The following is a 12862-nucleotide window of genomic DNA, read 5'->3' as shown; positions in this document are numbered from 1 at the left end:
TATGCAAGTCGTTAAAACTTTTTTTTTTTTGTTTTTCTTTCCTGTAGCCAGCATCACATGACACAATTGGGGAAGATGGTTTTTTCGACCTCCTCTCTCGTTTCCAGGGAAACCGAATGGATGACCAAAGGTGCTCTTTTTTAGATGGCTCGAGCCATCAGCCTGCCAGTTCCTCTCCCTCATCCACCCCACCTGTAGCTGAAAGGAAATGTAAGTGTGCCCCTGTTTAGCTGCATCTGTATTCACACCATACTAAACTTGAGTTATTGTATGTGGTCTTCAATTGAATGAGTATAGTCTGTCAACCTGGCTCATTATGGTGTGAATACGCAATTTCCACAAACTGTCCCTTAACATACCAGTATTAGATATTGTGAATCGTGGACTAAACATTGATCCACATCCCTGCTTTTGAGAATCTGATAGCTCAGAATCACAATTCTTTTATTGTCATTGTCAGTTAATGGCACTTCACAACTATGATTTATTTTTTTTTTCCTCAGTCCGATCATTTAACGGCAAATATAGATGGGAATAATTACAATAAAATGCAAATATAAATGGACTAAGAAGGAAAAAAATTAACAATTTACAAGACTCATAAACAATGTGCAATATTTATCAAGTGCAGGTATTTAACAGGGCAAGCCGAAAGAAAAAGAAGAAAAGAAGACGAGCTTCTTTAGAGTTCATGAGGCTGATGGCTGAGAGGAAGAAACTGTTCATGTGCTTAGAGGTTCTGGTTCTAAGGGGAGATGGTCAAATGGGCTGTGTCCAGAGTGAGTGGGGTGAGCTGTAATTCAACCTCCAACCTGCATCCGCCCTGCATCCTGTCCTGGAGACATCCAAGTGCTGAATGGCTCCCCCTGCAGTTGGCCACAGTTTTAGCACCACACACTGCACTGCAGTCTGTCTCCTAATTTTTGAGCCTTCAATCAGGGATCATCATTGCATCTGTGATGAGTGAATGATGAAACTAAATTAAAGTTAGTTAAATTAAAGTTAAACTTGTTCTTTGATTTCATCTATTATCCAAGACACTTATCCTCACAAGGGTCACTGGAGTGCTGGAGCCAATCCCAGCTATCTTTGGGCAGGAGGTGGCGTACATCCTGAACTGGTTGCCAGCCAATCAGAGAAACCAACAACAGTCGCAGTCACATTAAATTAATAAATTATAAATAATAATAAATAATATAATAAATTAATAAATTAGTTGAATGTTTTTAGGATGTGGGAGGAAACCGGCGTGCCCAGAGAAAAACCACAATTATGTGAATAACTTGAGTCAAATGTATTACCATCTTCATCTGCAATCCCAATTTGCCCCTACTGTGTTGGAAAGTGACTTTGAAATGTACAAGCATACATTTATCATTTATTTTGGTGTATTGTTTCTAGCTATACTGGAGTGCAGTGCACCATTGCAGGATCCTGGTCATTTCCTGGAGCTGCTGGCCAGCTCCCAGGCCCGTCGTCTGGACGACCAACGAGTCAGCCTGAGCCATTTTCCTGGCTTGAGACTCAACACCTGCAACCAGCCCAGTACACCGTCCACCTCCAACGAAAACCCAGGCCTCTCACAAGGTAATGAGAGATGAAATTCAAACTACTCATTACTGCTCCCTTTCATCTATATATATTTAACACTAGCTCTCCTTGCTTTTTCTAGCCCCCATTTCGAGTACAGATCCAGCTCACACACCCTCGCAGTACAGCTCCATCGAGACCAGTACTAACCAGCCAGATGGGGATGACGTCTTCTTTGACATGCTAGTTAAGTGCCAGGTGAGCAAATGCGTGCTGCATTTATTTATTCTAGCAGTACATACAAGTTAATGTATAAGGTGTCAAGAGGCTCAAATAAATGAGTAATGTAGTAATATTAGAGGGTTTATATGGAGTACCATGTATATAAAGCGTCTGAGCACTCCTGTTCAAATGCCCGGTTTTGTGTTGTAAAATTTTCTTCGTCCACTTGTCGTATGACTTACAGGTCACATTAATTGTAGAAAGTCTTGTGATTATTTATCTTGATGTTGTATTTATATCACAAAAGTTAGCATTTGAACAGCGGCCGACGTATTCACTTCAGCCGGCACAGTGGAGAATTGCCTTGTAGATCTGAGGACCACATCCGGCCTTACCTGTATGGTGTTTGCATGTTCTCCCCCTGCCTGTGTGGGTTTTCTCCAGGTACAGGTGCTTTTTTCCCACATTCCAAAAACATGCTTGGGAGGTTAATTGAAGACTCTAAATTGGCCTTTAGGTGTGAATGTGGGTGTGTGGTTGTTTATATATGCCCTGCAATTTGCTGCCGGCCAGTTCAGGGTGTACATTGCCTCTGACTCAAAGATACCTGGGATAGACCCGCGACCTAAGTGAGCAGCAAGGAAAATGAATGAATGGATTTACTTATTATATCCACACTGTCAACCATAAGCTTTAACAACGTTTCTGTCTCATTATTTAAGGGCTCCAGACTGAATGACCAAAGGTGTGCTGCTCCCCCCTTTGCAACACGAGGACCAACGGTCCCAGATGAGGATTTCTTTAGTCTCATTTTGCGCTCACAGTCAAACAGGATGGAGGAACAGCGGGTCGGGCCGCCGTCTGACATCAGTTAGTCCAAACCAGACTGATGTCCCATATGGAACTAATTTCAAATTATTATTTTAGGATTCAAAATGGAACTTATGAGCTCCCGTTTTGTTTGTTTTTATTTTCTTAATACCATGTCAATCATATAAAAACTGAGCAGAAAAATCAAGTATTCATGCTCTCCACTTACATGGGCAACATCATATGGGAGTTTGAAATATTGGGAATATAAAGTCGTCCTTGGTTAAGTGACATATTTTCCCAAAAGTCTGGAACTTTTTCTAGTGCCTCACAATGACATTTAATGAAAAAGCCATAATAAAAGCCAGAATGAAATTATAAACATCCCACATCATTTTGGTACAGGAAACATCTTTTTGGATCCTTCTATATTATTGTCAACCAAGTGTTCTTGTTTGGACAAACAGTATCTCACATGGGGGCCACATTGGCCGTATTCTCTGCTTCCCCAATGCCTAATATTTGTAAAGTGGTTGTTGGAACATGTACTGTATTGTCCCTGTACCGAGATGTCCCCGGACCTAATGTTTCTTTCCCAGTCATAAAACAAACGAATTATTTAGTATTTCAAGCACGTCTTCACCACTTTTGAGCGCCAGGACTGTTTTTTTTTTTTCTTTAAGGCCACACTTTTCAAGGGAATAGAACTGGTGAAAAATATTTTTAATTTTATACTGATAATGTCTCAAAACAAGCAGCAGAAAAAATTAAAATCATTTTACTATCAAGTATTCAAGTGACTAAATAATTTCTTAAGTGGAAACCCTTCCAATATTCATCCATCCGATTTCTTTTGCCGCTTACCCTTGCGAGGGTTGCGGGGAGTGCTGGAGCCTACCCCAGCTGTCAACGGAGAGGAGGCAAGGTACACCCTGAACTGGTTGCCAGCCAATTGCAGGGCACATAGAGACAAACAGCCACACTCACAATCACACTTAGGGGCCCATTTAGAGTTTCCAATTAATGTTGCATGTTTTTGGGATGTGGGAGGAACCAGAGTGCCCGGAGAAAACACACGCAGGCTCGGGGAGAACATGCAAACTCCACACAGGCGGGACTGGGACCAAACCCGGGTCCTCAGAACTGTGAGGCTTACGCTTTACCAGCTGAACCACTGTGCTAGTTCATTTTCTACATACTAACAGCAAGTTTTCACATTCCAACAACAACAAAAATAAGAAATAAGTCTACTTTTTAGACAACTTTGCTGTACAGCATATCTAATTTTCTTCATGTTCAACAGAAAAAAAAATACACTTCCATTTATCATTAAGCCTTAACAGTAGGTTTTATGCTTTGTAGATTTTTCTTCCCACCCACTTTTTTTCTCCCTTTTACAAACAACGGAAGTTGCATTCTACACAAGTTTGAATACCGTTGGGTGCCCTACGCATCTGAAGTCAACCTCTCACGACGCTCTCTGCACCTAAAATGACAAAATGAGCAGTTTAGTATTTTGTGACATCTTGTGGTAATTCTGATAACTGTTCATTTCCATGGCATTTACATGCCCTTAGATGCTAAAAAGCCTACAGTATGTCTGAAAATATACTGTATACCATATATGAGACCTTAGTTTTTATCATAATCAACTGTTCACCTTATTGTCATGGACTTTGTTTCACCAGGAGAAGCAGCTAATTACGCAAATCATTACAAAGAAAAAAGTATTTATTTAAAATGCTCATTGATTTCTAAGCTCACCCACTGACAAAGATACTGACGGTAATGTTAAAAGCAGGAGACAGAAAATCATCTTTTAAACAAGTAAAGTCCTCTCACTTTAAGAAAGTAGTCCTAATTTAATATCATTAGCTGGATGAAAGACACTTATCTCCCCTTATTACCTGCATAAAGCCACCTGTTCACTGAAATATTCAAACACAAACTGATTGGCTGGCAACCAGTTCAAGGTTCATCTCGCCTCTCACCCGAAGATAGCTGGGATAGGCTCCAGCCCACCCTTGACCCTAATGTGGATGAGCGGAATGGAAAATGAGTGGTTATATATGAGAGGTTCGGCATCAGCCCACAACTACCTCGGAGAAGCTTGTTAAAAAATTGAAGGCAGCTGCTACCACAATCACCAAGAAAGACATAGGTGACGTCATGGATCAAAATCCTTCAGCGCGTGTAAGGTCCACCCGCTGACGAAGGCGCATATACAGGTCTGTCCGAATGTTTTGCCTGTTAAAGACCAATCTAATTAACCTGTCTGAATGTGATACACCATCCATTTTACTGCCATGACTAGTGCACTTAACCCCCCACCCCACCCCCCAAAAAAAGAAGTTTCCACACAAAGCAAAAGAAACTTTGGATTTATCAGATTTATAGGTCACTCTTAAAATCGCAACAGTGCTTTTTGACCTACTTGCTTAAGCAGCTTTGCAAAAAACAACTATTCTCGTTAAGTCTGTAAACTCCAGAATTTGGGAGGTCTTTGCATTCTGATAGGAATTGCTGGAGTTTGGATGCAGGTAGCCCACTCTGCTGCTGTTGCTGCAAATATGAGTAAATGTAGTCATGAGAATGTCCTCGTGAGAGCATTTCTTGAAAACAAAAGGGACAAAGTCGTGTCAGAAATGGAAACTGGAACTATTACCTTGATGGTGTCATAGGTGTCTGTGATGATCGTGATGAATAGACTGAGGATCATGTAGATAAAAAGTGAAACAAAGGTATAGAGGTAGGCCCTGCTGAAAATCCAAATCAGGGTGCTCTTCTGTTTCATATTTTTAAAGGTGGGAAACATGTCATCTCCATTGATGAGGGAAAATAGACACTCGGATACTGTATTCAAGGTCCGGAACTTTGGAGGGGTGAGGCAAAAAGGAAAAATTGTTACTAGAAAGTTTTTCTCTCATGAATATTTGTAGCCAGTAATAGCAGAGCTTTGCTTGACTCAACTCAAATTTGAATTTGGCTTGCTTATCTAACCACTTTTACCTTCTCATGATACGGGCCAAGCACAATCCATCCACAAAAGCAGTAACTCAGGTAGATTATTCCAGCACAGCAGATGAAACGGATAACATTCGGAAAAGCTGCCCTGAGAGTCAGGATGAGGATCTGGAAGGGAAGGGGCATATAAGATGTTATTTCTTTCGGCTTGTCCCGTTAGGGGGCGCTGCAACATGTCATCTCAGATGAACGCTTATACTGTATTTGTTTGGAAAATTCTCATTTCTAAAATGTGAGTTCATTCAAAGGCTGGTGATGTGTTTAGGTAGGGTTGGCACAAATTGTACTTCACAATAGGCAAACAACTTTCCCAAAATTGGTGTAATTTGTTGTAAATGATTAATCCTAGTTTAATATATGCCTGGTTAGTTAAATGACTGTGTTTTTGGATCGTATTACTCTTTTTGATCTTCTTGGTATTGTGCAGTTGGAGTCACCAGCCTGGCTTACATAAAAGTTTAAGATTGGACCTCAGGCTGTAGTGCAAATCCAACATGTCAAAATGGGCAACAGGAACACTTGGTTCTGGGAACTAACATACAGGTACCAAGAATAAAAGGTTTGTGGTAATTTGAGGGGGGAGAACACTGATAGTAACAGACCAGAGTTAATCAGGAAAAATGAAAAATTAACAATAAAAACTCAAATCTAAAATGACAAATATTCCAGTTTCTTAAACTAAGTATAGATTTACCAACCACCGAAAAGGTAGACCTGCATGACGTGATAAAATGCACTGCAACTGAAATTCTGCCTCTACCAAAATAATCATGAGACTTTTGTGTTGCAAAATGAGATCAAAACGCCTTTTCTGTCTGATGTGGTGCAGCAAACCACAAGCAGTAATACAAATGTAAATACATCCAACACAAAATGCAGTCATTCATTATCGATTGAATTACATTGTACAAGTGCACTTGTACACTGTGTAAAAAAAAAAAAAAAAAAAAATCATGAAGGGCCCACATTTAAATTCTTACATTGTACTTCCGAAAGTAGCCCATGTAGCGGATGACTCCAATCCAAACAAACATGGTCCCTATTCCAAGAAAGATGCTGCACACATCGTAGCTTGTGAGGACCTGTGAGGAAATAAAGCAAACGTTTTTGTTTTTCTTTGTTTATTTGTTCATTATGAATGCCAGACAAGTCATTCCATGGCTATTACCTTAGTCTGAATCTCAATCTTGAGAATGGAGCCAGTGACGGTGAACAAGTCGCTGACAATAATCAGGATGTACCAGCCATTAATAAACTCAAGCCTGTCAGACCAGGGGACGTCTTTACCACTCTGATTCTTGCAGTACAGTGTGTACTCCTTGGCAACACCAAAGAAACGGTCTACTGAAAGTGAAATATGCTTCCAATACTGAACGTAGTTGACTTACAAACTGGAGTTGTAGCCCACTGAACACGGAGCGGAGGCAGAGAATGAAGGAAGTCATGCATGTTATGATGATCAGGCAGTCAAACACCAGAGGCAGGTATATGCTTTTAGCAGCTAGCAAAAAGACAACGAAATTATAATACACTAGCTCTAATCTGGAATGTACAGTCAGGTCCGGAAATATTTGGACATTGACACACAAGATGCAGACCTAGGCAACAGTTCGTACAGTATATGCGGCTCCCAAACAGATGGATATGCATGACTGCAAATGGAACTGGTTCTCTCGTATTTAGTGACTAATGACAAAAGCAGCAGGACATATTCTGTTTCGGGTAATGTTATCTGCTCATTTTTTGTTGTCCAATGTTTTAGAACTCATTGAATGCCAGTTGGACAATGACCCCAAGCACACTGCAAAAGCAACCAGTTTTTTTTTCTTCAAGACATTGGATCGCAAAAACTTGCATTATTTGGACATGCTAAATTTCCCCTAGGTGTGATTGTGAGTGTGACCGTTGTGAGAATAAGCTGCTCAGAAAATAGATGTATGAATGCTATGCAATGGCCAAGTCAAAACCCTGACCTGAATCCAAATGACCATACACTTCACTTGCTGAAGACAAAACAGAAGTTAAAAAAGGCCCTAAAACAAGCAAGAAGAGGCCTGGCGGTGCATCAGAATGGATAAAACCCAGCATCTAGCGATGTGTATGCGTTCCAGACTAGAAGTTATTGTTGACTGCAGAAAAAAAAAGTAGTCAAGTATTAAAAAAGTTCAAGTTTGAGTTAGGATTGCTGATTCCCATTAGTTTTGGTTCTTTGAAAATGGGAGGCATATGCAGTATTATACCTTTCACCTGATTTGGATGTAAATACCCTCAAATTAAAGCTGAACATGTGCAGTTAAAGTGTTTCATTCCTTTTCTACTGTGTTGATCTTTCAAGCAAAAAAAACAAAAAAAAGATAATTGTGTGGATGTCCAAATATTTAAGCACCTGACTGTACACACAAATGAACTTCATCTCAGCAAACATACAAGCTCCGGTGACTTTACAGTCCCTGCACTCATTGATCTCCACTTCATTTTCGAGGTCCACCTTTATCCTGCCACTGTGGGCTTCATTGTTGAAAGTGATCTATGAAGCATGTTTGTTAATCCTCAAGGAACCAGACACTTTGTAGGCACAATATTAGGTACACTGAGTCAATTAAAGAGCTGCATCAAAAATGCTGCCGAGGGATGTTCGGATTTGTAAGTGAGATTCATTCCACAATTTGTCCAGTGTACACTGGGAGGAAAAAGTTGGTGAAGCCTTTGGAATTTCTTAAATTTTTGCATAAATTGTGCATAAAATATGGTCTGCTCTTCATCTAAATCACAAAAGAAAGTCTTGTTAAATTTATACCATACAAAATATATACATTTTCACATTTGTATTTAAAATAAAATCTAATCAAAAACTATGGACTCTTCAAGACCTAATAAGAGTCAGGTGTGATCCAACCTGGAGTCCAATTATTGAGACGAGGTTGGAGTTGTGGCCTAAAGATGGGTTTGCCATGAGGAAACCAGGTTATAATTGTCTTATAGATAAATTGTCAATAAATTGAAAGTTCAGCATTGTTTGTTATCTTCCAAAGAGCGGCAGTCCTGTAAAGATGACAAGAGCACAGTGTAGAAAAAAAGAAAAGAACCCTCGAGTGTAGCTGAGGTCATAAAGAAATCACTGGCACATGCAAAACTCACTGTGAATAAATTTAGTATTTGTTAAACAATAAATGAGAATTAACGAGGAAAACATGCACACTGCATACAGGGGGAGCCGGGATTTTAACCGCAGTCCTCAGAACTGTAAGGCAGACGGTCTAAGCAGTCGACCACAATGCTACCATTATATTATTAAAAATAAATTCACAGGTTTATCAACATATTATTCAGAAGAACCTGCAGCCATGTCCCGTGTTGCAGGTCAAAAGACAACGGCTGTGGATCCAAAACGCAGAAGCAAATCAATCTGAGAAGAAAAAACGTTCTGGAGGAGCCTGCATTCAAAATCCTGACCTCAATCCAGCTGAGATTCAGGAGCTCCCATAAAGCTCCCATAAATCCTCAACTGCAACATTTGTGCAAAGAGCAATTTATCCTAATCGTTGTGCACGTCTGAGCTGCAACTATTGTTGGTTATTTTTGCTAAAAGAGAAGTTATTATAGCCAAGTCTAATTTTTTCCTCCCTGTCTGGTGAATGTTCAATTTAATTTAATTTTTTTAAACCATTCACAGTACTTTTTCCTATTAAAAGTATTTGTAAATGTATCTTTGTTTTTGTCATTCAGATGATACATTTGAAAATGCTTCTATTTGACAGCATCAATCAAAGCGGAATTCCAGATCATAATTTGGGGCAGGAAGGTTAGCTTTATAAATGTAGATTCATTCAACAGGTCTTAAAACTAATATTTAGGCATGCAAATAGCAGGACGTCACATATTTCGCACAAGGATGTTGAAGTTGTAGCAGTCTGGCAGCTCTCTGTGTCTGACTGTCTGTAAATTAATGGCTTTCAGAACGAATGAGATCTTGACGGAGAGCATTCTGGAAAACACAGCATGGACAGAAAAAAATGTCCTCGGTCATAATAATAATGCCACGATGCACACGTGAAACATCAAATACCTTTTAAAGTACAACTCAAAATGTGGGATCAGGTCTTGTGATGACGATCGATTCGCTGGATAGATGTAAATGCAATCTGGGTGACACAAACCATAATGCACGTGCATAATTTTATTGCATCTTCAGTCATCCATGTTTAAAAGAGGGGGGAAAAAACACGCCATACCAGTTTCCACATACGCATCAATTTCAAAAGTGTCATTGCCAGGGTAGATGGTTCCACTCCGATAGAAGTCCTGACATAGCGACAGCGGCGTGTAGACGGAGCCCGTTTTCTCGTATTCGTGGTTTCCGACTGTGGTGTTGTGCAGATGTTCGTACTGCAAAAGAACATTTTAAGTTACAGCTTCAACCAAGTGAAGTATTGTTAGGTGACGATGTGAATCACCGTGTCCAAAGTTCACAAACTCATTATGAGCATGCAGTATAATGGAGGTGGATGAATGATTGACTTTCACACAAAAAAAGGAACGGCAATAATATGCCAGTACAAAATACAGCGATTACCTGTTCAATGACATATGTTATGTGCTCATAAACATCTTTTTGTCGGTAAACAGCATACGTATCAATGCTCCCGTCGACATAATCCTTCAAGAAGAGGTGCTGGAAAGTCATGAGGTTTTCTTCCTTAAAAGTGACCACCATCTGGTTGCTCAGCCCAAATGACACCAACTGAGTCAAAAAATCGCGTAAACCCGAATCAGAATGGAAATGGAACAAAAGGATAAATGTACATGTATGTCATCCGAACTACCTGGATCGTGATGATGGCAATTTTAATGATCTGCAGAATCAGTTTCCATGGCTTGCGTCCGCGAGCGTGGTACTTTTCGCACGGGTTCATGAAGTAATATTTGATTTTCCTTCTGAGACGCTCAACATCGTTCACGTCTATTGATTGATGGGGACGATCATCCCATGAAGAGTTCAAGTCTGACTCATGTTCGTCATACCTGTCACCAGACTCGTGCATATCTGAATAGATACACTTATAGAATAGGAAAATATGTGGATTATTATTTTCAATTCTTAATCAATCACATTTAATTGTTTACACTGTGCAGAAACGGTGATTAAACAAAATATTGCCCTTAAAAGTTTTCCTCTTAAACACTTGAATACGCATTTCCAAATATGACTTCCACTTGACCACCACACTCATACATATATATATATAACACGTATAATATTGCAAAGTACAGTGTACTTACCGAAGGGTCCGGTTGACTAAATTTGCACTGAGCTGTGAACCTTCAATTTAACTTGAGGAGTGCGTGCGATGTGGGCCAGGAAGCGAGTTAACCTGAGAATTTCAGGTTCACGTTTCTGCCGTCATTTATTTATTTATTTTTTGGGTGAAATGACGCTGATTGTCTCTCGGAGCCGTCCGTCAGTTTGGCCACGCCCTCTCGTCGCTAATGGCAACCAAACAATCCTTTTCAAAGCAACGGGACAGACCGTTGAAGGCGAAAAGCGCTTCCTCGAGTGCCGGTGAAATGAAGATTTTCCTTACTATTTTGTTGTGAAAGTCATTGAAGTGACCTTGCTGGTAAATAGCAGCATGCTAAACAGTTTTAACCAAACTAAATGTCCTAACCGAGCGTTCTGCGACCTCGTGCTATCATTTAGTTTTAGCTAACGTGACTTCGTTTTTATAAAGTGCTATTTGGGAAGGGGGGCGCTTTGGAAATCTGCATGACTTTATAATAGGAGTTTGAATCTTGTTTTGTTTTTCTTTCCTCATATAACCCTGCTAAAAAAAAAAAAAATCTGCAGAACATTTCTAAAGAACTATAGAACTTTAGGACCCAAGTCCTATAGAATTTTTATAGAAACATTTTTGTTCTGTAGAGATTATATAGAAAATCATAGCAAAAGTTCAACAGAACGAGTTTTTCTGTACAAACTCTATAGAATTTCTATAGAATTTTTTTAGTAGGGAAGTTATAATGATCAGGATAACTGCCTCACAGCTCTGAGAACTTGTGCCGTGCGATTGGCTGGCGAACAGCTCAGGTCAGATGGATGCATATCTGGGTTGTAAAGACGAGTAACCTGCGCAAGGTGTCGCCATTTGCATACAAAATGACCCGACGTGTCCTCATGGGTTCTGTCCGCAAAACAATAAGAACAGCAAATTTATTTTGCTTTAATAAAATGCCTTCACTGGAAGATTACCCTTGTATTTTTTTTTTATATATTATTTTTGAACAACAGAGGAACTATGTGCCCATCCATCTGAGGATCTACCACATAAGCAAGAATGCCATCACATCCAAGCTCAACCAACAGTGCAGGCAGCGGTCAAGGTGGGTGTAATGTAATCAAATGCAATATAATTAACTATAAGGAATGTTGTAATAAAAGTTGCCCGATTTTTTTAATAAAACCTTTAAAATGAATAAAACTTGCTAAAATGCATATAAGTCTCTACAAAGTTGTCCAAAATGTTGTATCTCGAATAGGCAAATCTGGAGTCAGGCCAACCAACACAATTCTCCTAGATACCATTCGATATAGATATGGTTTTCAATAATTTTAACACTGTATATTTTTTAAAAACTAGAATCTATGCTTGAAATTGATGTTTAAAATAGAATTGCCTCACTTCTATGAAATAATTACACACATTTAACTTTTTTTCTTTTCTCTGAGGACTTTGGAAGAATCTAATGCACTCTTAACACATTCACTCCAAGAAAATCTCAATATTTACTCTTTCAAAATCCAAAAATAAACAAGTTCAGTTTACTAACAAAATATCTGGCCGAGGTGAAAGCCTGGTGGAGAAAATAATGGCAAAATCAAAAGGCCGTCCATTGGTAGAATTACACAAGTCAAAAGAGTCCTGAGAAATCAGAATGCTCAACTTTACCATGAGACACAAGTTCAATCAAGTTACATTCTTCAGTGTCCTGGGACATTACACATCACACTTTCAATCTGTCAGGCAAATATTTCTTAACAGACACAATCACCATCGCTGACACTTAACTGTGTTGGATGACCGGCTGTAAATTTCCACTATCCTGATTTGGTGTGGGGTCTAAATTAGTTGAGTGGGAACGTTGACACACCCAACTGGGAAGTGGGTTTACTTAAGCTGTACTCCGGCATTCCCTCCATCCTTTCTGCAACCTTGTGGGAAGGCTTTGAAGAGAGCGACCACAGGCGGAATGAAAACTGTAATTATGCAGCTCCATTTTT

At 39.6% G+C, this 12862-nt stretch overlaps 3 protein-coding genes across 13 annotated transcripts in view; 2 read left to right on the top strand and 1 right to left on the bottom strand.

The window, feature by feature from the left end:
- The window catches only part of LOC133504031 (G-protein-signaling modulator 2-like), a 31862-nt gene extending 22655 nt beyond the window's left edge, over nucleotides 1-9207 (top strand). Inside the window, exons 12-15 of one of the 3 annotated variants that reach the window (XM_061826156.1) lie at nucleotides 48-210; nucleotides 1402-1587; nucleotides 1673-1788; nucleotides 8947-9207. In XM_061826156.1, coding sequence (XP_061682140.1) covers nucleotides 48-210; nucleotides 1402-1587; nucleotides 1673-1788; nucleotides 8947-9072 — 591 coding nt within the window. In that variant the 3' untranslated portion in view covers nucleotides 9073-9207. Of the gene's footprint in view, nucleotides 1-47; nucleotides 211-1401; nucleotides 1588-1672; nucleotides 1789-2474; nucleotides 3254-8946 lie in introns of those variants that run through there. The other 2 variants (XM_061826157.1, XM_061826154.1) reach the window with 2 other exon arrangements.
- On the bottom strand, nucleotides 392-11073 carry mcoln3b (mucolipin TRP cation channel 3b). 2 transcript variants are annotated; one of them, XM_061826159.1, is made up of 15 exons: nucleotides 10867-11073; nucleotides 10410-10643; nucleotides 10160-10327; nucleotides 9819-9972; nucleotides 9653-9728; nucleotides 9475-9571; nucleotides 8014-8113; nucleotides 6975-7087; nucleotides 6755-6904; nucleotides 6567-6668; nucleotides 5572-5694; nucleotides 5228-5434; nucleotides 4997-5124; nucleotides 3998-4048; nucleotides 392-954 (listed from the first exon to the last, which is right to left on the bottom strand). In XM_061826159.1, exons 2-14 carry the CDS (start codon nucleotides 10626-10628, stop codon nucleotides 4009-4011), a joined length of 1677 nt encoding a protein of 558 aa, XP_061682143.1. In that variant the 5' UTR covers nucleotides 10629-10643; nucleotides 10867-11073; the 3' UTR covers nucleotides 392-954; nucleotides 3998-4008. The 2 variants fall into 2 exon arrangements, with proteins under 2 accessions (XP_061682143.1, XP_061682142.1); XM_061826158.1 differs by lacking the exon at nucleotides 392-954 and having other exon boundaries at nucleotides 3474-4048.
- Nucleotide 11074: 1 nt separating this feature from the next.
- dnai3 (dynein axonemal intermediate chain 3) overlaps nucleotides 11075-12862 on the top strand; it is a 65474-nt gene continuing 63686 nt past the window's right edge. For 7 of the 8 annotated variants that reach the window (XR_009795886.1, XR_009795889.1, XR_009795888.1 and 4 more), the window contains exons 1-2: nucleotides 11075-11204; nucleotides 11873-11964. Coding sequence is in view for 3 of the 8 variants with exons in the window: in XM_061826153.1 (XP_061682137.1) it covers nucleotides 11919-11964 (46 nt within the window). In the remaining 5 variants the exon portion in view is untranslated. The remainder of the gene's footprint in view (nucleotides 11205-11872; nucleotides 11965-12862) is intronic. The other variant, XR_009795887.1, reaches the window with a different exon arrangement.

Source organism: Syngnathoides biaculeatus, chromosome 7 (assembly GCF_019802595.1).
Source record: "Syngnathoides biaculeatus isolate LvHL_M chromosome 7, ASM1980259v1, whole genome shotgun sequence".
In the NCBI taxonomy this organism is placed as follows: Eukaryota; Metazoa; Chordata; class Actinopteri; order Syngnathiformes; family Syngnathidae; genus Syngnathoides; species Syngnathoides biaculeatus.
The sequence above is the reverse complement of the archived record's forward strand: the minus strand, read 5'-3'. Positions and strand labels throughout refer to the sequence as shown.